This window comes from Alternaria triticimaculans (assembly GCF_023758025.1).
Source record: "Alternaria triticimaculans strain BMP 0046 chromosome Unknown scaffold_10, whole genome shotgun sequence".
In the NCBI taxonomy this organism is placed as follows: Eukaryota; Fungi; Ascomycota; class Dothideomycetes; order Pleosporales; family Pleosporaceae; genus Alternaria; species Alternaria triticimaculans.
The window spans coordinates 656270-681941 of NW_026055967.1; the positions used below are offsets into that span (position 1 = coordinate 656270).

Here is a 25672-nt window from a genome sequence, read left to right on the forward strand (position 1 = left end):
ACAACCCATGCCATTGGAGAAACAAGTCATATGCGCCGCCCATATGCAACGCAATCATCTAGTAGGAAAAAACCCAAAACAGAAGCTACATGTGCTCCTTACAGAAAATGCCAATGCCATGAGATATAAAACGCCAGCTGGAGTAGCAACCCGGACATGCAAGGTGAGAGAGAGAGAGAGAACGAAGAAGAAGAAAAAGTGGGGTATTGAACGCCGAAAAAAGAATTATGGTGGAGAATTGAATTTTGCGAACTATCGCTGCTGTCATGGTCGTTTCTTCGTCTCGCTTTCGGGGGTTCTGCTTTCTATGGGGGTGCTTGTTCTTCTTGATGACCATGTTGATGGGTCGAAGTGGATGGCGACTAGCCAGGCACATAGTATGTTGGCTAGGTGGTGTAGAACGTATGCGTACGTGACGCCATAGACAGCGGCGTATGCACCGATGGAGAAGAGCAGGATGTTTGTGAGGATCGAGACGCGGAACTCGGCGCGAGGGACCATGCGACCAGTGCTGAGTGTTTCGACGAGCAGGATGAATGGCATGATTGAGAGGATGTTGTGGTGTGATGAGAAGGGTGTCATCCAATGTACCGCGAGGTTGCGTATCCAGACCACCAACACCGGAAGATTGATGGGTAGTATCCAGAGCATGAGGATGAATATCGAGTGTGCGTAGTTGTAGAAGTTGTAGTTTGAGTCCAGACTGGATTCTGTCGCCAATCGGTAGGCACGGACGCTAGTTGCGAGCTGCACCAGGCAGAGCACAACGTAAGCGAAATGGTACGGTATCACTGTCGAGACCAGTGACAGCAGGATCAACGTGGTGATTACGCGCTGTCGATTTGATGTCACGGCAAAGGCTGATGGCGATCTCTTTGCTTCATCTCTCCGAAGTCTGGCAGATATGACAACAGAGTACAAGAAGGCGAACAGGAGTTCCAACAGCAGTACAATGTAGTTGATTGCCACACAAACTCCGATGCACATCAGACCGAATAGTGGAACAAGGAACCAGAAGAAGGTGTCGTCCGAGCCGAGAAGCAATTCGTTGCTTGCAGTGTGCAGCAGTGATGTCGTGTTAGTGGTCTTACCACCCAGAGACCATTGTTTCGATTGGTGTTGGGCACCTGCTAGAGTAATCGACATAAATGTAAGCGCGGAAAGGGCTAGTGGCAGCGAGCTCTTCAAGCACTCATTGAGCCCCTGCGTAAAGCTCATGAACACACCAGTATTGTCGTACGTTCTGAACTGTTGGCGCAGAACTAGAGCGACGACCAGCAGTGGGAACGCAGCGAAAACAATACGGTAGCGCATCCACAGCTTTCCGAAACTGCCCAGGATGTCCACATTCAGGTTGATTTCTACACTGCTGTCGCAAGTCGGGTCAGACCAGATCTGTAGCGATAGTCCATTGGAGGGCTGTTTGGCGTGGAGAGCAGGTGGCATGTATGGCGACACACCATGGAGGTTGATGCTAGCATCCTTGACGTTGACGAAGAACTTGCTTTCGTAGATTTCGGTAACATACTGCCGCAGTAGAGGAGCGAAGAGCTCTCCAGCATCACAAGACTGCTTGCCGATGTGGATGTTGTAGGCTAGGAGTGCGGAGTGTAGGGCCGGGATCTTGATGTCTGTCACCAATGGACGTTGTGCTGGAAGTCTGAGAGACAGTCCAGTCGTCAAAAGGTGCTGCAAGCCCATATCAACGGTGATCTGAGAGTCAGAGGCGGCGCTGAATTCGGCAACTACCCAGCCTGTGCTACGCTCTCCAGCCTTGTCGACCACGGCCACGAACTGATGCTCTGCGAGATCTTCGATGTCGTATTGGAGGTAGGAGAATGGTCGTTCGTCCATCTTGAAGGGGTAGGTAGAGTGGCGCGTTGATGCAGGGAGGGCGATCACGTCCGACGCAGCATTCTTGCAGGCAAGTCGTGTGGCGCCGACACTATCACCCGAGAGATCCATGTTCATAGAGAACAGCGTCGTCGATTGACCAGGTTGCGATGGAAACACGCTGCAGAACAGCACCTCAAGTAGGCCATGATCTCCAGGATGGTCCAGTTGTTCGTTGGTAAGAAGCGTAAACTTTCTTCCCGCGGCTTGGGGTGGCACGGGGATGAGGTGTGCATTCGGCCGTTGCTTGGACTTTCCGAGACTTCGCAGCACCAGCTTTTCACCTTCTGCGATGATGGCGCTGTTCTCCTCGAGAGTGAGGAGTGTTTTGGCCTCTTTCTGGGGGAGTGTCTTTTCAGCAATATCTTCCAAGCCTGTCAAGAACCACCTCTTGAACCCGCGCATACGTTCAGCCCGTGGTACAGTCTGCGTCGCGCGTGACACATCGATGACCTCGTACAAAGCACGGACAACAGCCTTCCTATGCTGGTCACACCAAGTGATCGCCAGGTGATCAATGCCAGTCCAGACATTCGGCATCGACGTGGAAAAGACGGTGAACCCGTGGGTTTCAGGTACCAGTGACTCGATGCTGGCGTAATCGGAAGAGATCATAGTATCCAAGCTTCCTCCTGCTATCGAGATGAGCGTGACGTGCCAGAGCGGGTTGTCGATGGCCCATTTCTGCGAGTATGCGTTTCTCCAGTATTCATTGACGCCCTTGTATGTGCGGACTATATCTCCATCAAAAGACACTGGCGGCCGGGCGTGCGGTGCAGCGAGCGTTATTATGGTGTTGATCGAGTTGGCCTGGTAGTTGGGCATGGTGAGCATGGTACGCGCGACCACACCGCCCATGGAATGCCCGACAACAATGACCGACGTTGGATCTGGCAGGCTTGAGTCGCGCAGAAACTTGCCCGGGGTGTGGTATAGGGATAATATGTATGTGATGGCATCGTTGAGGTATTCGGCCTGATCCAGCAGCGTTTGGCCGTGGAACGCCGTGATGTCTTCGTTGAAGTCGACCGAGAAGAAGTCGAGTGGCCTCTTCCCTGCCTTGCCGGCATCGGCGTCGTGTTGGACGGTGTTGTGGTAGTGGTATGCGGCTTCGGCGGCGAGGGAGCGTACTTGTTTGTAGCTTCCAGCATTTCCAGGGACGAAGAGCACTGGCACGCCCTTGACCTATATGATGTCAGCGTTTCTCACTTCGCACGAGACGAAGCACATGCCCTGGTATCCTCATCCAAGCTACCTTCCCGGTATAAATACAGCGAGTATTTGCTTGCGAAGCGCGTGTGTTCGGTGTCGAAATCGTTGTATCTCTTATAGCTGGGCCGCATGTAGGACATGCCGCAGCCTTTGACGTCTAATTGCCGCGTCAAGAATGACTGGGCCATGAGGAACATGGCAACAAAGGCCGCCAATGTCGTCAAGAGAGTGCAGGGCGAACATGCCCACGGAGAGCGAAGCCGGTGGCGCCATTTCTTATTGTGGTCCGCGACCATCGTGTGCGGTGGGCTGTCTTTCACTAAAGCGCCCATGGTGGAGTCTGCCTTTTGGTGCGCCATGGGTGATCGTGCGGTGGTAAGAGAATCGGATATAGCGAGAGGGTCGACCGCCATTCGTTGTGAAGGCACGTCTGTGTGGTTCCTGGACCTGTTCTCTTTCACCCCGCCCTGCGCATTCACTAGCAATCCTTCAGTCTGAGCGTCGAGTCTATCCACATGTTCCGGAAGTGGTGCGGGTGAATTGTCGGCAGTCGATTCGGGATGGTTATGCTCGGGGCTTCGGTCTGGGGAGGAGCGCAGTCGCATCTATGGGTGGACGTCGCAGTACAACGAGAGTCGTGCCTGCCGTGTTGATATTAGAGGAGTGCAGCGTCGAGCGCACCTTCCTCGGCGAGTATATGAGTCGGCAAATTTCCGGAAGCGTCTGAAGCGACAGTGGGGGCTCAATGGGCTCAGGTATGGCGCTGGAATGCGATGCTAGCGCAGCAGGAGCCCATGGAAACGACGTCGACTTGTTGAGTGCAGAAAATGCACGGCGGGCGTGCTTGGGTGTTTGAGGAAAGGGCGTCGCAAGCTGCCAAGGAGAACCGAGTCTAGTCGTAAATCGTGAAGTAACGAGCGACGGGATCACCGCAGGGCCCTCACCGCGACCCAACGCCGCATCCGACTTACTCGGATGATCGGCAGCCTTTCAAGTGGCGAGACAGGTAGTCCAAGGATACGAGGGGTACTAGGACGACGCGCCGTCCTTATCTGAACATTGGCATGCTGGTGTTGATGCAGAATCTTTGGAGGCGTTGGCGGGTCGCGAGGCTGGCGACAGGGTTGAGGCCAGTGCAACGAAACAATGACGACGCTTTACCGGGGTTCGCTGCAAAACACCGTCGATGCGCGCCATCCTAGCCCTTCCGGTTGTGCGATAAGACCTGGAAATGCCGCATGTATGCAGTGATCTTGTCTGCATCTTCCTGCTATTGTTATGGCTACAGCAAAACCACATCGTCGTACGTTGCTGATGGCTGCTTCGGGACACACTACGGTCGCTTACGCGCCACAGCCGGATAGCCGATATGGATTGAATCCTTACCAGCTGCTTTCTATCATTCATGATGCAATCCGCCGGGTAGCTATCACGTCTACAACGTCAACAACTTCATGCACACATGGACGACATTATGCAACTGGCACCGTGGTGGAACGTAGCGTGGTAGCGGAAGCTTGAGCCAGCAATCAGGATCTGCCCGCTAGCACCCGACTTCACGAGAGGCTAACGATCCTGCGCCATCGCCGTATTGGCTCCGCAGTGTGGATGCGCCGTCGAGGTGGCTGCATCTGGCGCCTACAGCTGCTGCTGAGCATCATCACCACCAGGGAAGTGGCGACCCCGCAAAGCTGAGGGGTCAGAAGACCAAACTTGAGGACATGGCACTGGCTCCAAAGCTTTGACGTTCTTTGCGAGTCACCAGCTTAGAATCGACAAAACCGAGGCAAACGGACATCATTACAGATCAGGCCAACACATCGTCAACCACCAGACCACTTCCGAACATCGAACCAGACTCGCATTGTTTTGGTTCCTCTCAACTCTCACAGCAAACATGTTGGTTGAGATCCATCTTTTGAATCACAACTCAAACCGAGTGTAAAGAAGAAGATACACTGGGAATCTTGGAGGTTTATATACTGAGTCCTAGTCCGGAAGACGATCCCGCACATGCAAAGTGATGAATGCGCTTTCTAGTTCTCCGAAAACAAGAGACCATGTGAAGCAGGCAACAGCTCCTTGTATGATAAACTCTTGCAGATTCTCAGCGACCCGAACATCCACCTTTGCATCCTTTTTTTGAATCTGAAGATTGAAATGGGCGTGCTGCTCTCGAAAAGCAGACATCATGGTTTGGAGATATGATTCGGATATCCGGACTTCCACAGACATGAGTCATCTTGGTCGCATTTTTGTTTTCTTCTCCCAGAAACCACCATGAGTGAACTCAATTCTGGTTTTGGAAGCCAGCGAGGAGAAGTTATGAGGAACGAGAGTAAGAATCCGCAGAAGCTGGAGTATTTATAACGACTACATCACTGCAGTCAAAGTGGCGACCCCACATTGCTAAGAGGTCGGGGGTTTAGATCACAGATGCTCAGAACAGGACCACGTTCGAGCATTCAATAGCGGGGCGACTCTTTTAGATTCCTCGACTCGCACCAGCAGACATGTTGTAGATATCTTGAAGGTTTTGGTATACTTCCACTGAGTGAGTGTACAAAGGAAGACCCTCACGAAGTCTCAGAGGTTTATATACTTGCTCCCAGCCCGAAAGAGCAGCGGACAGATGGGTGCGGTCTGTGCTGTTTTCTGTCATACTTCCGGGAAAGACGTTCATGTAAAACGGAGCTGCTGTTTGGAAATTGATTACTGGATGCTAGAAGTTTTGCAGGAACTCTCAATCATCCGGTCTCTCTCTTTGCACTTCGGGTAATAAGATAGAAATCAATGTGCTCTCGAGAAGCACACATTGAACAGTTGTGTAGTTACTTCGAACAGCCGGACGACCGCAGACATTTAGTGGTCTCAACCATATTTTGGTTCGCTCTTCGCAGGAACACTCCCATGTATTGTAAGTATTAGCGTTTTGGAGGCCGAAACTTGGACATTGTGAAGTGGAAGAGCGATAAGGTAGTCAAAGCTAAGGTTTTGTGATGATTCAATGCCGCAGCCATAATTCCTCCAAATGGCGCTTTTGAGAGTGCAAGCAGCGGAGATCTTCTCGCACATATCCCAATAGTATATGAGTTTTGATCACTGCCGCGACTGTGATCATGAAGCATGTAGTTGCACTTTTTAGAGATTCTCGCCTCCAGCGCGCCATGTAATCCTCTTGCATCACTTTTGGTAAAATTAATAAACGGTGATGTTTTGTGTGGAAGTAAAGAGAAGTGTAAAACCAGGAAATTATATACTTAGGAACTCATGTAGCGCGAAAATTTGACAGCAGCGGCAAGAGTCCATGGTTGTTGCGTACAAAGGGTCTAAAGAAGAGAAAGACCATACACATGCTCGACTCCAATTTTGAACACATCACTCTCACCAGTCGGTCGTTGAAAACCTCCCGGGAGATGTATAGTGATATTATAACCCGCGAAATCAACCTTCGTACTTGTCTCATTGGATGGATCCTGTAACATTTTGAACGACGGGGAGTCCAATTCGCACATAGTGCGTAAAGATCGTAACTTTGTAGGACATCGTGGCCCGAACTCCAGCTTTTGGATAATATGTGGATTGGAAATTCTTCTGATGCTGAAAACATAAGGCCGAGCGTAGTAGTTTTTGGAAGCTTCACCAGTGACAGCGGACAACATGAACCACCTTTTTGGTTCTTTTGTGTAAAACAGTATGAAGTTCGAGGATGTAAGAAGACAAGTCTGCAGGTAGCAAAGGGTGGCTTTATACACCGACCCAGCGCGACAACATAGCTCGCAAGCCTTTTTCTTTTGGATGTCAGGAAAGCCGCGAACGATCTCCGCCATGGCATCTTGATAATGTTATTTCAGAGGAAAAGCCGTGTATTTGGTTCTATGATGGGGTGAAACCATGTAAAAGGTTTGAATCGCTTTTGAGATTTTTGGGAAGTTCAGTCGTGAGTGGAATGAGGAAAGCGAAAAGTCCAACACTCATAAAGCTTTTGTGGTTTGCTCTCAGAACATGATCTTGAACAGAATGCATTTTGGTGGGGAAAGCAGAGTCGAAGTCCGGTCATAAAGAATCTATTCAGGTATTTCCAAGGTTTGGTAGTTATCCAAAACTGTGGAAGAGCCGCGAACGTGCAAGGTTTCGATTGAGTCTTTGACGTTCCTCTTTCTCATGAAAGGCTATCGTCGAAATTTTGAAGAAAGTAAGCTCAATTTATGGATGAGAAGAAACAGGAAATGAGAACGTGGAGGAGGTTTTTATACGTCTTCTTATCGCAAGCTAGTGGTCTATCACGGTTAGTGTAGACGCACTCCCGTTCTCAAAGTCCAGTCAGCTCGCGCCTATGTTTGCGTCTGACGTCGACGTCATCAGTCTTCTTTTGCGGTACCTCCTTTTGTGTTCGACTGAGCTCCAGCCTACCACCTCGATGTTCCGATGAGCGATTTACCAGCTGTCCAGCTGACAGCGGTCCGATACCACGACTACTGATCAGCACTCACACGACATCCAACGCAGATCCCAACTTTTGCATTACCGGCGACGATCGAACACACGCATAATGGGAGGCATACGTGAAGTTGTGTGCAGCTGGCGGCAACCCCGCCCAGCAAAGAACGAATAGATATTGGGTATCAAAACTAAAAGAACACAAATACAGCTCACGAGGCCAGCTCCGCAACCGCGCCCCAAATCGACGACCAAATCCCCCTCCTCTCATTTTGTTGTGCCTGCTGGTTCTGCTCCGCACTCACTCTCCTCATCTCCTCAAGCTCCGCCTCCCAAGTCAACACAGCATCCTTCTCATCCCGAATCGCCAAATCCGTCGGCTGCAGCGCAGCCGCCTCTTCAATCAACGTAACCGCCTTAACACTACTCTTCTCATCACGCATCAGCCTCAAACACCTCGCATGCCTAAACAGCATCTTAGCGCTCTGCGCATTACTCGGCGTCCACGTCGCACCCGCATGCTGCGCAAACCGCGCAGCAGCCGTCTCGCACTTGCGCAAATGGCCAATCGCAACACGGCCATTGCGCTGCACAAGCGGTCCCTGAGATGCGTCGTTCGCCATATCGACTTGCAGGAATTGTGCGTGGAAGAGGTTGAGCGTGAAATAGAGATCGGCAGTTTTATTGACGAAATCCTCGCCGCCGGCGGCTTGCAGCCCCGCCCACGAGGAAGAGTGGCGCATGCGCTCGAGGGTGCGCATGGCGTAAGCCCAAGATTCAGAGGCAGCGTAGAAATTGGATTGTTGCCATTGGCGCTTCCCGACGTCGACGCCGGTGCCGATTTCCTCGATTGTGGACTCCGGGTCTGTCCAGCGGGGTTGCGCGACTTGCGTGCGCACGCTATCTGCGAGGGCGGGATCGACGAAGCCGGAGATGCGCATGTTGGGGATACCGCGCAGAGATGTTGCAATGGGCTCTAGCAGGCGCTCCTGGATCTTCGGGGTGAAGAAACGGGTTTGCGCGTAGTTGAGACGGATGGTGGCGTTGATGGAGGCGTGTTCTGTGGTCGTTGAGTTTGCATCTGCCATTACGGTTTCGATGTCCAGCTGCTCGCATAATTTCGGCAGATCTGACCGGAGCATCATGATCTCGAACTCGGAGAACTGGAATGGCGATGGCGTGAACGCGGGCTTGGATAGCGTGATGTGCATGACGTGGCCGTCGAAGACGCTTACTTTGCGTGCATCGGTTGTTATGACGGGGATGCCTTCGCCGAGGAACAGGTTGCGCGAGTCCAGACCTCGGCATGTGATGCGGACGAATTGGTTGCGCTTGATCATGTAGTCTGACGCTTCAGCGTAGATCTGCTTGTTGGCGCGGAGGAGCGAGGGTGATGGGTTGCTTGGGCTGCGGCGGCTCAGCTTGCTGCTCATGCTGGGGTCTTGCTCGAGTTCATCTTCCCAGGAGCATAGCAGCAGGTCGTAGATGTTGTTTCTGATTTCTCCGGGCAGGTCCAGGAAGCGGAATGGCTGAGTTGCTTGGGTGCAAGACATCTTGGTGAATGTTGTTGAGTTTGGCAATTGAATTGCTTGGGAAGTGGTCGGTATGTCGCAGTGGAATGTCGCTCAGGAAGTAGAGTCGCTGGGCAAAGAAGTCGCTCAGGATGTGTCGCTATGGAATGAAGCTTGTCAATGATCAGGAGAAGAAAAATGTCGCTGTGGAAGTTTGTCGCTCAGGAAAGAGTATATGTCGCTAGGCCAGCCGGGTTTACATATATACTTTACGCATATGATGATGGGGAAAAACGTTGAGTAAAAGAGGCGGTAAAAGATTTGATTCGTGTTGTCAAGAAATCGCAATCCGCTGGGAAATTTTCGTAGTCTGAGCGCAAAAACGTGCATGGACTAAGGATGTCGAAAATTGACTCGCGGCTTTCTTTGGGGAAACTCGGGGGGAGCACGAGCGTTCTTATGCTGGCGGTAGAATGTTCGCCGGGTGGGAAGTGGACCCGCGAAACCGCTGGTGCGAAGTGTGTGAGGTGAGTCGGTTCTGGCGGATCCGTCAGACTCTGTAGTGCGGAGAAGCGTGAATGGAAGGGCCTGAAGCTGCACTGTGATGTCGGACGAGACTGTGCTAGGCGATGTTGGGTGTTAGCCTGCGATCTTTCCCGGAAGCCCTTTTTCGCTCTCCCCGACGGAAAACGATCCGCTGTCGCCATGCAAATAGGGGTCTACGGCAATCGTTCGTGATGACTTCGGAGAAAAAGGACATTCCTCGGGCTTATTGCGCGTTCCTGAATCCCCAGATTTGTGTACTTGAATTGAGGCGCGCCCCCAGAAGCCACATTCGAAGTTCCCCGGCCGTCTCCGCACTAAACAGCTCACACCCCCAAGAACACCGCTATTGCTGCGTCCGCTTTTGGTACATGAAGGAGTGTGATTTCAGCCACTAAAGAGCTTGGATTCGCGAGATATGGGGCAAGCATGCTGTGCGACCATCATAGCGCCTACAGCTGACCGGAACATGCTTTCCTCAAGCAGAAGGTCCCACCCACCAGAGGTCATACTCCTATCAGTGGCGGTGGGTTAAGATTCAACTATTGAAGGAATCGCATAATTCACGGAAGAGTACAAAAGCGAACGCTTCCCCTCATCGTGTTACTCGCTCGATGCCGATTTACCCTAGCGTACGTGGAGTAGAGAACAACATGTCCTCTACAGGAGTGGAGGTTGTTGATAAGTGACTTGGATGAAGGAATTCGAACGACATCGCCTGTTGCTTTCTCACTCCCGCTGATGTCACTGGGAAATCAGTATGACACATGCTTTGCTCTATAGGTTCTAGCAATTGGTTTCAGTGAGCCAGGCTCCTGTCTGTATCGACGGCGTTCACTTCCGCGCCGTCTTTCCCTTGCCCTTCTTCTTCCTGCTCCTGCTCGCTTCCTCCATCTCTTCGAGCCACAGCGCCCCACTAGCCTCAATGTCCTCCCTATTCTTCAACTCCTTCACCACTTTCTGATACGCTTCATTCGCAGCTTCATCCATGTCCTCACCGAATCCATCAGCACCGAATCCTCGGCACTCAAACCAGACGCATGCCAGCGGAACCACGTTAGCCCCCTGCACCCAGCCCCTCATGAGATGCAACCACATATCTACAGCCTCTTCATGGCTGCCGCCTTTGTATAAGAATGTCGCGATGTCACGCACAACACATTCTGGTATCGGGTACTCGTAAAAACCAGGGCCGACCTCCCAAGCCGCTTCGAAGGTGCTCAGCTTAGGGAAGTGCTGCGTGAGGGTATGCGCATCCCGCAATATCTCCAGGAAAGTCTCTCCAGGTTGCTGACGCTTGCGGAAATGACCGGTACCATCGCCTCCATCGAACAGACTGTTATGGCTCGGCGCTATGCCGTACCTTCCATACGGTCGGGGTACCGTATCATGGTACAGGTGCCTTATCTTCGTTGCCGTAGCAGCAGCACGGTCAGGGAACAGACGAAGCAAGCCGCTGAGTGGCTTGTGAAGTCCTTCTCGTGGGCTGTACTTGGCAGATAGCGCAATAGTGTTGGAGCGCCCAAATGCTTGCATCGCCTCATGGTAGACCTGTCTGGAAACGAGGAAAAGGTTGATAGCGTCTTCGCACGGCCCGATATCCTTCAGATCTGGATTGCGGTGCGCATTGTAGTATATGCCTTCTGGGCGGTAGACAACGTAGTGGAAGATTCTGTCTCGAAGTTCGCGTGGGAAGTCGAACAGCTTGAATGCGCCGGTCCACTTGGGTAGCTGAACCCTGTCCAGAGACCACGGGGGGATGCCTCTGCCAGAACAACCGCGTCCCACGATATAGGAGTGTGGCTCTGCAGGAGTAGGCGCTGCTGGTGTTGGGCGGGCGAGGAGTATTGAACCAAATGCTGCTTGGAGTTCGGGAACTGAAGATTCGGCTTGATGTGTGGTAGCCATTGCGTTCTCAAGGATTCCGCGTAGGTCCGTGCTTTCTGTAACTAAGGAAGCCACGATAGTCACGTTATTGCAGTTGTCGACTGATGGTGCTGGAGGTCGAGTTTCCAGGAAGCAGTATATAGTGTACTTACCACATGCACTGCCACAGTGAGTCAAGGCGTGGCTTTAACTCGGGACTATTCTACGACACATCACTTTTAGCTTCTTCGACTCACCGCTACGGAATGCCATTGGTCTGGTAGCGTGGTAAGGCATACAGCGACAGCGTATAGTGTTACGGAGGACTCGCGATGGACTGCGATTGGAGTAAGCTTAAGCGATGCGATGCATGTGGCTGTGAGTGGTGAAAGTATCCGGGCACATAGACGCAGCTGTCGGTATGTTCAAACGAGTGAACGAGCGCGAAATGAGAATGCACATGGTGCTAGCGCATGTGAATGCAGTTGTGGTAGACTTGGGATTAAGCATGGCGGGAGGGGAGAGGTCTGCGAGCGGCTGTCAGCCGTAGCTCCGACGCCCAGCCGAAGAAGCACTGACCGTCAAGATTCGCAAAACCTCCGCAGCATTCCTGCACCACCACCTCTCCACCCGTCCAACCCAGTCTCCATCTCCTCAACGCCTCCCACAGACATCATGTTCGCTGCCAGGCAAGCTTTCTTCCAGGCCCAGCGCCGCTGCTTCTCGGCCTCGGCCCGCCAGGTAGGCCTATTCCCGGAACCCGCGATGTTTTGTGGTGGGGCGGTTCAATGCTTCAATGCAGCGCCATTGGGACAATCCAAGCACGAGATGCTAACTGCATGCACTGTAGAACTCCAAGGTCACCGTTCTCGGCGCCGCTGGTGGTATTGGTCAGCCATTGTCCCTGCTGCTCAAGCTCAACCCCAGGGTTAGCAAGCTCTCCCTCTACGACATCCGTCTAGCTCCCGGTAAGCTCGCTCAATTGCATACACGATATTCAATTCTGACTTCATACAGGTGTCGCTGCCGACATTGGCCACATCAATACCAAGAGCGAGGTACGCCAACCCTCCGAAGCCATACGCGAACCATCTACTGATACTCGACAAGGTTACCGGTCATGAGGCCACTCCCTCAGGTCTCGCCGACGCCCTCAAGGGTGCTGAGATCGTCGTCATCCCCGCTGGTGTTCCCCGCAAGCCCGGCATGACCCGTGATGGTGAGCATAGAAGTCACTGATACTGCCGACACGTCTAACACGGGCAGACTTGTTCAACACCAACGCCTCCATCGTCCGCGACTTGGCCAAGGCCTGCGCCGACCACGCCCCCGAGGCCAACATCTTGATCATCTCCAACCCCGTACGTTATACAATTACGACTCGATAGAGCATAGTCTAATCCATCTAGGTCAACTCCACCGTCCCCATCACCGCCGAGGTCTTCAAGTCCAAGGGCGTCTACAACCCCAAGCGCCTCTTCGGTGTCACCACCCTCGACGTTGTCCGTGCCTCGCGCTTCATCTCGCAACTCAAGAACACCGACCCCGCCACCGAGAACATCACCGTCATCGGTGGCCACTCCGGCGCTACCATCGTTCCCCTCCTGTCCCAGTCCGGATACAACCTCGAGGGCGAGCAGCTCGCCGAGTACATCAAGCGCGTCCAGTTCGGTGGTGACGAGGTTGTCCAGGCCAAGGACGGAGCTGGCTCTGCCACTCTCTCCATGGCCATGGCCGGTGCCCGCTTCGCCGAGTCGCTCCTCAAGGCTGCCCAAGGCCAGAAGAACGTCATCGAGCCCACCTTTGTCGACTCTCCTCTCTTCAAGGACCAGGGCTGCGAGTACTTCTCCACCAACGTCGAGCTCGGCCCCAACGGTGTTGAGAAGATCCACCCCGTTGGCAAGATCACCGACCACGAGCAGAAGCTCCTCGACGCCTGCGTCGCTGATCTCGCCAAGAACATCAAGAAGGGTGTTGAGTGGGTCAAGCAGAACCCATAAATTCTACAATAGAATTATGAGTGTGTACAACAATAATGACGTGAGCTCTGGGCTGGGTTTAGTTCTGATGTCATGAACTTTGATCTGTACCTTAGCATGCCAAAATCAACTCTTACGCTTCTCCAGTTGGTTGTTCACGACGATTCTGTACATATACCAACATGATTCCAAGTCCCACCCATGATAATTTGCCAACTCCAATATCGCGTAAGTTAGGTTGGGAGAAAAGAGCGCCAGGCACATCGGCCTTAACGCGCCTTGTCCGGACTGCTGAATATATTGTATTTCGTCTGATCTTGAGCCAGACGTTACCCGATCAAGCAACATCGGAAGCCATTGATTGTGGTAGAATATCCTTCACCTCTACCCTCCACGAGACACCACTACGCGTCTCGTGGGTGGAAGAATGTAAGTGATAAGCGCTAGCTACCTCCACGGATCAGATTGCTTCCAGATGAGGCTTGGCTTGAGGTATTGACCGGGGTCGTTCTCTGCTAGGATCTACTTGGTGAGATAATGTCCATGATACGGCGCCTGTCTATGCTCGCCATTCTGAATCTCTTCCCTGGGTCCAAAGATTCGTGCAGACATTCCAAATCTCGTCAACTTCTGTGCGGAGTCTGTTCTTGTGACCATGTCATGTCCATATATACCATCGATGGCTGTTTCTCAGATCCTAGGATGTAGCGCTTCTTAGAGGACAGAGGAGATTTGTTTGTGAGGAAAGTAAGTGATCGTGTTTGAGATGGGCGGCCGGTGTAGTTCCGTAGCGGCTTGCGCGACTCGAACGCGAAACCATCTTGATTGCACAGCGATGCTGAGAAGTGTGGCTGGCGAGAATCTCGGCATCGCGTTGTGGGGGTGTGGGGCGTCCAGATAGGGTGAAGAGGAAGGTGCCATCCGGTACGCGTCTTAGTCGCGGTACTGTTTACGCAATATCACTTTGCGCTTAGTTGCGCCAGCAGGACCGCGACTAAGACGCGTATTAGACGGCAGCTTCCTCTTCAACGTCGGCTAATCTAACTGTTCGGCTCGATACAGCGTGTCGTGCTCTCAGCAACGCCTGGGCATCCTTCGGTCATGAATCCAGGTTCAGAGCAGCGACACTACGTCATCGCGCATTCCGAGACTTCTGATCCTCACGAACACGATCACGTCCCGTTGCATCATCACACCATCTTGTTTGTCTGCATCGACTAGGCTCGACGTGCTTGCGTCGTCGTCGGTAGAGACTCCCATCGTGCGCGTCTGCCAGTCGGTGAGCCTACACCTACACGGTTTCTTCTTTTCCTCCCTTGCCCCCTCCGCTGACACGGTAACCGTGCTATATCCGGTGTTAGGGGGCACCAGCTTCGGCCCTGTACTGCCTGTCTCCTGTCGACTCAAAGATCCGTGGGCGTCGGAGAGTTCTGTCTCCTGGATTTCGGGATAGACAATGCCGCTGCCGCCGACGCCGAGGAGGCGCCTGATGCGCGGAACGCTCGCCGAGATCAAGGAGAGGCTGGATACAGATCTGAAGTGGTCAGTTTTCGAAAGACATTGATCAATCCGAACGTACTGGGTAAAGACGACAAACTCAGCTGCATCATCTGCGTCCATTAGGTCTACGCTGCTCGGTTCGTGTCAAGCTCACTCACGTGTGGGGTTTGGACTGGAAACCACCCTCAACGTCGCCCATATCTGACCTCCAGCAACGATGGCAACACTATAAAGTCAAGACCAGGAAGTGCAAAAACGTGGCTGGCGAACTCACATTGCTCGGACACCAAAGAGCATCGTCACTGCGATGCTTTTCTCTTTGTCCAGAGACATCTTCCAGAAGGTCGGAACGATCCAAAAAGCCAAAAGAAGGTCTGTAGCAATATTGATCGCGGTGGCTGCGGTTGAAAGACCGCCGTTTCCACATTGCAGTGCATGCATAGTCCACCGCGGAATCCCACATTGGAACGCCACCGCAAAGGTCGAGAATATAGCAAAGAGCGCAATGCTTCCGAACAGGGCCACCTTTGCTCTTCGGGATTGTGGGAATATGCGCTCGATGAGCAAAGCCGAGGACAGTTTCGCGAGCGCCATTGCAATGATACTAAGTATTCCAGCAACATAGATCGCCTGCAGCTCTGATTAGCGGTAGCCACCTGATGGCATTGGAGCTAGTAACCTTGAAGAGCAGAGTCAGCTCCTTACCACTCAAGCCATCCAAGTCCTTCCCTAGGCTCCCGTCGATAGCAAACTGCCAGCTGACAGTCGCGCCTAGATATACAACCTAAGAAATGTTTAGTATCACTTGCATCCATGGAAGCGAGATACATACTGTGGCTGCAACGACTGCCACATCGTCGAGACCGAATTCGATTTTGTGGTTGTGACCCTGCGCAAATCGTCCGACCAACACGCCCACCGTTATGATAGTCCATGAGTAAGTGGAGACATGGACGAAACCGCTCCTTGTTGACACCCCATTGCTACGACCTTCCTCCGAACCTGCGGAACTCATTGTAGAAATTCAAAAAAAAAAAAAGCAGCAACAAAGGAAAACTGAATGACATTCTCATTCGGGAAGCGTGCAGCTTATGGTTGACGTTGAAGCATCATTCCACACGGCTCGGCCTTACACTCATCGCACCGACTCTCAGCTGCGCATCCAGATACGTCTTGTCTTGGGTACGCATCTGGGGCCAAACAACCCAACCATGGCCCAAGCTTGAGTCTTCGAAGCATGTCAGGGTCTCATTCGTGTGTTTTCGCGGCCCTTGAGTCTGCCGCATGCTTACTGTCTGTGCACCTGCCCGGCCGCTAGTCCGTTCTCCGTAATGTTCATGTTCATCCGCTGCACCTCTTCAAGCTGCAGCTCGCTGAATCATCTGCTGCATTAAAGTCAGCTCGAACAACGTCTGAAAGTACGGCTTTCCGTCCTTTTGAACGATGGCGGCCTGGACGGTGAACTACCAAGTCTCGGCTTCACACTCCATCAGGAAGCGGAACGGTTCGTTCAATCCTGCGTCGATCGCTTGGTCAAAAGACTCCAAGCCGGGAGTTTCGAGCTCAAACCCCGCCTCATGTTACGCGTAACGACGATAAACTGCCCTTAGTGGCGCCGGCTACCGTGTGGACGGTACCGGACAGCGCGAGCTTATTTGATGGAGCGGCCATCGAAATATCACCCATGCGACGAACGACAGCACTGTAACTTTACGAGGCGGTTGGTGCATTGGATCTAACCATTTGCATGCAGCGGAACGCCCCGGAAACATGACCCTTGGACGCTGCTGGCCGTAAGAACGGACTTGCATACGGCAGTGTGGTTTGCAGCGCTTGATAGAGACACTGCATACGATGTCGGGCGCCTTTTCGTGTTTCATTTAGCCAGAAGAGCCAGTAGAAGAGCTGCCAACTTCCAGAGCTTCTCACGCAGCGCGGTCCGCAGCTCCCTGGTCGTATCGTACTTCTCCAGGGCACTGGTAGGATCGCTGCATCTTGCAAACTCACTTGACTTTGCCATCCCGCACGTCACCCACCGGCCATTGCCTTGGGACCTCTTGCGCCGGCATGGAACTCGATAATCACATGGCAGATGCTGAACTCGATGTTCTGGATCAAGAATCTGGTCAGGGCGAGAAGACGGCGGTAAATACGCCGGCTGGGCCTTCGGGAGTGGGGCGATCACCATATCAGCTCGAGGTGAGCATCACTTGAGCCGCTTCAGCAAAGCAGCGTACTGACTAGAGCAGCGTTATATCAACCTCTCAGCTGTAATCAACTTTGCTGTGATCATTCTCGCTTCTTGGGAGTCGTTTGCAGTGACATTCCAGTTCGCATTGACCAACGGCGGTCCCGCATCCATCTTCTATGGCTCTATCCTGGCTGGCATCGGCGCCTGTGCCGTTGGATTCTCACTGGCTGAGTTGGCTTCAATGTATGTACCGAGCATCCGTCCTGGAATCTTTTAACAGCTTGACAGAGACCCAACAGTCGGTGCTCAGTACCGCTGGTCAGCGAATCTCGCTCCTGCTGCACCTCGCTTCTGGGGTCTACTGCAAGGTAGGTCAACATACTCACCGACATCGATCATAACTCACATCGGCAATAGGATGGATTACAGTCGGTGCCTGGTGCTTTGCTTGCAGTGGACCGCCTTCCATACTAGCCAACATCATCACGTCACTGGCGATCTTCAACAACGAGAACTACGTTCCTGAACGATGGCACACCAGCCTCATCATGGTCGCGCTCATGATAGTTCCCTTTATCTCGAATCTCTGGTTTCGCAAGCTTCTCGACGCGTTCGAAACCACTGGTGGCATACTTCACGTCTGCCTCTTCATTGTAATAATCGCCGTCTTCGTCGCGTTTGGACCGCGCAGCGACCCGGACTTCGTCTTCAGGACACTGACATGGGAAGAGTCAGGATGGAACAACAAGGGCGTTTCTTGGGGTCTTGGACTTTTAAGCATGAGTTTCGCCGTTGTTGGAGCAGACAGTGTTCTGCACATGTGTACGTCTACGAGTTTGCACACAGTGCTCATCTACTGACTGGATGTGAAGGTGACGAGGTGAAGAAGGTGCGCACGCGCGTGCCACGCAGTATCATAATTACCTCTGTCGCGAACTCGGCGATGCTGATCGTCTTTGCTACTATCGTTCTCTTCTACATGGGCCCTCTCGACGTTATCGTCGCCACCCCGCTTCCAATCCTATGGGTTATTTACAACATCACTGGTTCTTCAGTGGCAGCTAATGTCCTCACCGCACTCATAGCCCTCATGATCTTTTTCGCCCTCTTCAACATATTTGCGTCCGTCTCAAGACTTATTTGGGTATTCGCACGCGACAATGGTCTGCCGTTCTCCGACTTCTTCTCTTACGTAGGTGGCCTTTACGAGCTCTTGTATCATTGCATTAGCTGACAAACTTAGGTGCATCCCACACTCAAACTCCCCGTCAACGCGCTTCTCCTCGTTGGAACCATCGTAACATGTCTCTCTCTCATCTATATCGCCAGCGCGACCGCCTTCAATGCGCTCATCTCACTCCAAGCCCTCGCGTTGCACGTATCGTACTTCTTCCCGATTTTGTTCATCCTCCTGCGCAAAATCAGAGGCCCACCTCCACCTTATGGGCCATTTAAGCTCGGTCCTGTCGGTATACCCGTCAACATGTTCGCGCTGTGCTATCTGGTCTTCGTGGTACTTTGGATGCCGTTCCCTCAGATTTTGCCAGTCACACGAGACAACATGAACTACGCGGGACCCATCTTTGGTGCGGTCGTGATCGGGGCTTTGGCCCATTGGTTCATTAGTGGGCATAGGACTTTCAAGATGCCGGTGATTAGGTATGAGTAGATCATAGTCGGGGCGGGCAGCACTACATATGTCGTTGGATATGACGTTATGACTCGATGTACTTCTCTTGGACACAGAACTTGCTCCAAGTCGGTCCATTCATACGTAACAACCCTCCATGAATCTTAGTATGCGACGCCGGTGCTGTTCGTGGTAATGTAACATGCCTGTGCGTCAACGCCCCGCATGAGCAGCCATCCGGCGCAGGGAAAGATCTCCAATTCCCTCATCACGTTCTCGACCAACTACGCCGCGCACCTGCATTTAATTGCATTGCAGTGTGATGGGAGGATTTAAGGCCGACAAACAACAATGAACAACGTCTTGGCGGTGAGCTTGTATGGCTTAGAAAACATCCGGGGGCTGCTGATTGGTCGGCGATGACCAACTGTAAGTTGTTTACTTACGTTACACTGAGCCTGACGGGACGACGTCACAAGCTGACAGCTTCGTCGTATAAGTCGAAGGAGTATCAGGGCGAGCGAGATGTGATAGCTGTACTCAGACCTTACTATCCGCTCGATCAGTCCGCAACATTCTGACTGTACCAAAATCCCCCTACAATGGCTCCAACCCTTCCCCCAATGCCGCTTCCCGGCCTCATCATGGTGCCCAACTGGACAGCCCAGAAACACGAAGCCTTCGTCATGAAGACCGAAGGCGTACCCACGAAGAAAGCCCAAAGCCTTGTCAGCTACTGCACGTCTGAGGAAAACGCTGGAGAACCGTTCCTGAAGATATTGGAGGAAGAAAGGAACATCGTCAAGTTCATGACGATGGATGGACAGGAGGCTATGCGCATCAACGTCCATAGACACACGCTCGCAAGGCCCAGTGCAGAGTACAAGGCAGTGAGGAGCGCGGATGCGAAGCCGTTGTGGGATCTGGAGTTGAAGGCTGGTTGGAGGGTGCCTAGCTACAGTATGTCTCCTCTTCGCTCATTCCCCTGCGTGCTTCCCATTGCGATCATCTCCTCTCTACCTGTCCGCCTCTTCCTCGAACTAACACACACCCCTCTTAGACATCACCGTCCACGACATATACGTCGAGAACCAGAAAATCGAGTTCGAACGCAAAGTTGCCGGTGAGGAGAAGGGCCTCGTTGTCAACGGCAATCCGGTCATGACCATCTCTCGACACGCGAAGTGGGCGCATATGCATGCCACCTTCGTTGTGCATGTCGCGCCAGGAATGGATCTCCTGTTCGCACTCGGCGTCGCGTGGATCCGGTCGGATAAACAGAGGCAGGAAGATGCCGTCAATACTACGCTTTTGATAGTGTAGAGGGACAAAATGACGGTTCTTGCTTAGCGTACGAGTTACAATGGCGCTGGAGGATGGGGGTTGAGAGGAGGTGGCACTCTGTTGCAAACGCAGCATGACGGTTTTTGAATATAAAAAGCATCTAGCGTCTTGATCATACAGGCTCGTGTTGGCTCCGCTTCTGCTTCTTGAATAACCACTTGGACCCTCTTGTACGTTCATGCTCATGAGAGTACGATCGCTCGGGGAGACATCCAATCTTGGGTAACGCCGTGACTTCGTTTGCAATGTCCACACGTACGTCTCCGACTTTAATCTCATGTTGTGGTACCTCGCGTAGCTCCATAGCGTTTTTCTGAGCTTCATTCTCCTTTGCTGACCAAGCCCGGATCCGAGTGTCGGTATCGCTATGATTGCTCATCGCTGAGCTGAGGAGGCGAGAACCGCCGCGCGGATGTGTCGAGAAGCGTGAGGTCAGGGGTGATGTCGCAACCCAAGGCCATCGACCACTGGCCATACTCTTCCTGGTGGCTAGTGGAGAATCACTCTCTTCAGCACCCAGCGAGACCCAATCCCAACCCGCAGGCTTGCGCCACTCTTTCTTCCCGGGTTGTTCCACTGGGGCGGCATGCGCGTGCACGTTCTTTGGGTCCGAGTTCTTTTGTTTCGAGGACTGAGTGATCTCGGTAAAGAACTCAATAACGTTCTTGGGCAGCATCCTGACCACCAGTATCCGAATGGATGGTAGCGATACGCAGGCAAAACCTGCCGCAAGTTCCAACTCCGTCCAGACGGTGACCTTCACGTAGTCCCAGGTAGGGTCCACAGAGATCTTAAACGTGAGTAAGACGAATAGGCGGATGATAGTCGCAATGCATCCGAAAGTTCCGATGGCGAACATGAAGCAAACGGCGACCTTCTTATAGCGCCTCATCTGTAAGTTGCGGATGAAGAACAAAGGTAGGATTAGCAGGAGGATGTCCTGCACGATAGCGCTGATAGAGTTTGCCATCGGTACTGCTTGTATGTCCAGACACTGCCCCTTGATGTCTCGGTTCCAGAAGGATTCAACTGGAGTGCATATGAAGATTGTCAGGAAGACGATAACGGTCGAGTTGATGATGATGCCAGCTCCGAAGATGTAAGCGGTGATGCGGAAGCTTTTCGTTTGGAAGATCTCGAGGTAGAAGGCGATGAGAGAAAGCTTGATGAGGCCCAGCACGGCGATATATGTCGACCAAGAAATGTAGACTGCTTTGTGTTAGCATGCCGATAGCGATATCGCAAGGTATGGATGCTTCATACAGTAGCGGAGAATTGGCGACAGTGCCCCGTCTTCAAGATTCCACAAGTGCTCGCCGAAGCCACGTTCCGTCACTATATTGCGTTAGTTACAGTAGATGGCAGCTCGCAGACCTTTTACTTACTGGCCAAGGTGCATCCTGCGGGTACTGCGCATAACACCAGAGCAAAGACGACGATATAGTCGTCCATTGCTAGCCTCTTATTTACTAACTTGCCGACGATTCGTAGAACAACAAACACCACGGCCATGGAGTAGATGACACCAGTCCACATGAACATGTCGAGGCGTTGCGATTCGTCGGACAAGTCGCAAAGAACAGCTTGTACTCTGGCAGTGTCCAGACTTTCTTGCATAGTACAATTTGCAAGCATACATGCTGGCACGTCTGCCGCAATCCGATCGTTGCCACAGACACATTCAGTATCATCCAGGGTGCAGCCAGCTTTTGGGATAATAGCAATCATGCATACAAGCTATGTATTGTTAACAATGATATCGGACAGTGTAGTTGGGCACGTACTCCGCAAGCGGGGATGTCCGCAATGCCTAATCCCCTTGCATCGAGTTCCGGACCCGACGCGCTGGCATGGCCAAACGTGAAGACCAGACAAAAGACCGACAATAACGCAGAAAGATGCATATTGTGAATAGTGATCGATGGGCTGGTGAGACAGGCTGACCCTGGAGTCTGGTCGGCGGCCCCGATGACTTATCACCAAAGATAGATGGCAAATAAGCTTTGGAGTTGCAACATAGTCCAACGCTCTCGAACTATGTTGGGGAATTCCCATCTTCGGCGGCTCTCAAAGCGTGTTTGAGCTTAGTATAGTACTCCCGCTTTCGAAGCCAATCAAGCGGTGTGGCCGTTAGACCATAGCGCCGTGATGGCGCTGTGAAATCGCCGTAGCAGCGGCTTGACTCGATATTACCCACGGCACGTGGGCTTTTGAACCAGGCTTTTCGTTCGGTAGCAGTTGGGTCTATCGCGCAACACCCACGGAAATCTAATTCTTTACTACTGTGCAGGGAGAAAGCCTGTCCGGCCGATCTGACGGCGCTTTTCGGCCATTCGTATCTTTGCCCGATGGTAGTTGTATGGGAATGTAGGACGGGCCATACGACTGACTGGTTATGAACGCAATGGAGGCTTACCTTCCGTGAAGCTAAGGCGCATCTCGCCGTGCATGGTGTTCATATGTTTGTCGGCTTGGGGACTGATTTCAACATCGTAACTCGGCAGAATGCGCCTGGCCCAACGTAATTGCGGGAAGAGGTAGCTTAGTGTGTGATTAAGGAGTCTAGTCGAACGGTACAGCAGCCTCACTCGCACATGCCCAAGGAAGGCGCAGTTTGCTGAGAAGACCCAAACAAGGGGCAGTTGGCAAAATCAGGGTCCTAGGTGATTACCTCATCACTCACGCCGATCCGGGGCCTTTTATCCCACCCCACTCCAGATGAAAAATGGCAGCTTTGCCATCCACTCGCATCACAACACAGGAAACAAAGTTGGCTGACGTCCGTTAGCCATCGTTCTTTGACGCATGATTAACATGGGGATCTTCAACTGTCAGATTACCGACAAGTCAGAACGCTCGGAGCAGCTGATCTCGTCCAGTCCGTGCTCTACCCGCTCGAACTCTGCCTAGGCATCGAAAACACCTGCGACACTCGATTCCGCCATTCTCGTCACCTTCCATCAAGCCCCAAACGATACGCACGCCAGCTCTAAAGCATCACATCATGTTCATAAACTAAGCTCACTTGTATGCGATAGCCTTCTGGGAAATTTGTACCATCGTGATCCTACTTGCCGCATCGCCACCTGGACAGCTTTCGTAGGCAGAGGAATGTGTCATCCAATACCAGCAAACGGGTAGTCCCGAAAGCAGGAACGACATCGCTTAAGCGCGCCACGCCCATGTGTCTCGATCCGAGGGTCATCGCACCAAGCTTCTGGGCAGCATGTGAAACCTAGAGCGGAATGCTATGCCTAAGATGCCCAACGGTCTCACATATGGGAATGGTCGAATCGATCCATCCATGTGGAGGACTCAATTTGTCTGCCCATTTGGACCAGATGTAATGGCTAAAATGGTCTTGCAGATCGTCTGCTTCCAGAGCGACAAAGCCCAACGCCTCTCAAATTTGAAGAGCCGATCGCCCGTACTTGTTGTCGATCTCAGCACCCTGTCGATCCCTCCCAGCTCTTGCCATGTCGCGTCTCCATTTCTGATGTGGCTGGGTCAACATTCAAGAACTTTATACTTCCATTGGTGCGGAGCGGTGATATCGCAACAAGATGCACGCTTCGGGGCAGAGGAACAGTCTTGTACACGATCTTCAGAGTTTGTTTGCATTATCGTCCGTCCTATAGCAGCCTCGCGGTGATCTGAACATGCTGGATAGGCTGATACCACCACAAACCCGTCGCAATCTCACCCCATTGCTTCGATACGTGCGCCAAGCACAGCAATTTTGCGTCTCCAAACAACCAGTCTACTTCCAAGTTCTGTACCACTCCTCCGTAGTGAGTGGATGAATATCAGATCGGTTTGGCCGCCAGTCGCAGGTACAAGGACTGATGCTGTCCATCTCAAGGTATGCAGCATTGATGAAGCCTACAATGTTCATGGAAACCCCGAAATGCTCAAGTTGGTCCCGATTGAGTCTCTCGAATCGTAATGCAAGTTGCTCGTCTTGAGTCGACGGCAGGGGAGACCGGTGTTCAGGACTGAGTAGAATGTTGATCGAAGGTAGTGCAGATGCAGCTGCCATGATACCCATAGCGATCCGCTGTCGTCCTAGAATTAAGGCCGATCTTGCGACCCAAGCACAAACGCTATCGACATCGTGGTCTGAGGAATATCCGATTTGATGGATCCTCGTCCGAACATACGGTTTTGCGTCATCGTTCAGACTTTTCGCAAGATGCATCGATTGTGACTTTGGAAACTAGGGTTATTAGCTAAGGCCAATATCAGCAAGAAACGATCTGTAAAACGCACATTGATGTTGGAAATGTAACAGAGCGCATACAGGAGCTTTTGTAGCCCACACAGGTCGACAAATTCCATTGTGCCAATGACCTTGACGCCTCCATCCTGGATCCATTCGCGTATGGCTTTGTTGACAAGGGGAAGCGCTTCTTGGTGAACCTGATGACATGCTCTGAGAATGGCGGTTGAGACAGAGTGTGAGATCAGCGTAATCCGTTCTTCACTACCCCGATGACCAACCAGCGAATGATTGGTGGAGCGCGGAAGTCGTTCATATACCATCAAGCGAATATCCTTTGGAAGATCGAGGAAACGGAAAGGTTCCGGGGTCGCTCCGTTTGACACCATCGCCATGTTGACGGGTGACTGCAGTCGCGGCTGCCGGCGAGTACTTTGGCAGTGTATGAGGTCGTGGCAGCGACCCGAGAATCGCTCGAGCCATATTCGCGCTCACTAGCGCCATTCTGGTGCCTAACGCACGTGCGGCAAACAACCGGGTGTGGATAGTCATTTGACAAACGCTGTCAGACTCAATAGCACCAAGTCCATGACTCTTCAGAATCAATCTTCGCTCTTCATTTCAATACCAATCTGCACCGACAACATCAAGCCTGCGTGAAGACCATGATCTATTTGTCGAGCATGACTGCACCGAAACAATTCCGATTCCTCGATCTACCAAAGGATATCCGCTTGATGGTGTACGAGCGCCTACCACGACAAATCAAGCACCATCACGTCATCGACCCTTCCAAGTCAAAAGATCATTTTGTCCTTATCACGAGGTGTCTTCCAGTCGCACTTCTGGCCACCTGCAAGTCAATCAATTCCGAAGCGATTGGTATCGTACAAGAGATTCAAAACGACTTCATCTTGAGTCAATGCCCGCAATTCATCACCAGCCGCAGCCTTCTCCATCATGGCGGATTCATAATCATGTTCTACCACCTCGCGCACAAGTCCTTCACTCGAGCGGAAATGAACCCACTGTTGCACAAGATGCGAGTCAGTCTCCAGGAGCTTTGCACAAACTGTCTGAGGGAATCGGGGGTTGACGCGATGGTCGCAAGGCTCAACGCTCAGATGTCGCGTCAGCTAGCCTACATGCAGAACTCTCCGGGCCCCCGGGTTCGGCTACCGATCCGGTTCATGGTGGTGGATGATGCGGAAGGAACAATGAGTTGGGAGAAGAAGACACAAGACTGCATTGCGACCTGTTGGTGGCTAAATCTTGGTCACATGTCCGAGAATACCGTGTTCTACTGCGAAGGTTTTGTGTCGGCGGAATCGTTCACTTCTTCAG

The 25672-nt window shown here is 52.3% G+C and overlaps 7 protein-coding genes across 7 annotated transcripts; 3 read left to right on the forward strand and 4 right to left on the reverse strand.

Annotated features, from left to right (window-relative positions):
• Nucleotides 1–264: 264 nt before the first annotated feature.
• BST1 (GPI inositol deacylase) lies at nt 265–3710 on the reverse strand (the record flags this gene model as incomplete). The annotated part of the gene is made up of 2 exons (XM_049367698.1): nt 265–3078; nt 3126–3710. The coding sequence occupies 2 exons, from the start codon at nt 3708–3710 to the stop codon at nt 265–267; spliced, it is 3399 nt and encodes a 1132-aa protein (XP_049220668.1).
• Nucleotides 3711–7757: 4047 nt separating this feature from the next.
• J4E78_007091 (uncharacterized protein) lies at nt 7758–9098 on the reverse strand (the record flags this gene model as incomplete). Its single annotated transcript, XM_049367699.1, has 1 exon — nt 7758–9098. The coding sequence occupies one exon, from the start codon at nt 9096–9098 to the stop codon at nt 7758–7760; it is 1341 nt and encodes a 446-aa protein (XP_049220669.1).
• Nucleotides 9099–10433: 1335 nt separating this feature from the next.
• J4E78_007092 (uncharacterized protein) lies at nt 10434–11643 on the reverse strand (the record flags this gene model as incomplete). The annotated part of the gene is made up of 2 exons (XM_049367700.1): nt 10434–11538; nt 11639–11643. 2 exons carry the CDS (start codon nt 11641–11643, stop codon nt 10434–10436), a joined length of 1110 nt encoding a protein of 369 aa, XP_049220670.1.
• Nucleotides 11644–12140: 497 nt separating this feature from the next.
• Nucleotides 12141–13465, forward strand: MDH1 (Malate dehydrogenase, cytoplasmic; the record flags this gene model as incomplete). The annotated part of the gene is made up of 6 exons (XM_049367701.1): nt 12141–12206; nt 12316–12433; nt 12483–12523; nt 12576–12684; nt 12732–12826; nt 12875–13465. 6 exons carry the CDS (start codon nt 12141–12143, stop codon nt 13463–13465), a joined length of 1020 nt encoding a protein of 339 aa, XP_049220671.1.
• A 3564-nt stretch (nt 13466–17029) lies between these two features.
• Nucleotides 17030–18804, forward strand: J4E78_007094 (uncharacterized protein; the record flags this gene model as incomplete). The annotated part of the gene is made up of 6 exons (XM_049367702.1): nt 17030–17143; nt 17194–17378; nt 17424–17503; nt 17553–17957; nt 18008–18327; nt 18379–18804. 6 exons carry the CDS (start codon nt 17030–17032, stop codon nt 18802–18804), a joined length of 1530 nt encoding a protein of 509 aa, XP_049220672.1.
• A 584-nt stretch (nt 18805–19388) lies between these two features.
• Nucleotides 19389–20088, forward strand: J4E78_007095 (uncharacterized protein; the record flags this gene model as incomplete). Its single annotated transcript, XM_049367703.1, has 2 exons — nt 19389–19725; nt 19826–20088. 2 exons carry the CDS (start codon nt 19389–19391, stop codon nt 20086–20088), a joined length of 600 nt encoding a protein of 199 aa, XP_049220673.1.
• Nucleotides 20089–20221: 133 nt separating this feature from the next.
• On the reverse strand, nt 20222–21726 carry J4E78_007096 (uncharacterized protein; the record flags this gene model as incomplete). Its single annotated transcript, XM_049367704.1, has 3 exons — nt 20222–21318; nt 21373–21444; nt 21495–21726. The coding sequence occupies 3 exons, from the start codon at nt 21724–21726 to the stop codon at nt 20222–20224; spliced, it is 1401 nt and encodes a 466-aa protein (XP_049220674.1).
• Between the last annotated feature and the right edge of the window lie 3946 nt (nt 21727–25672).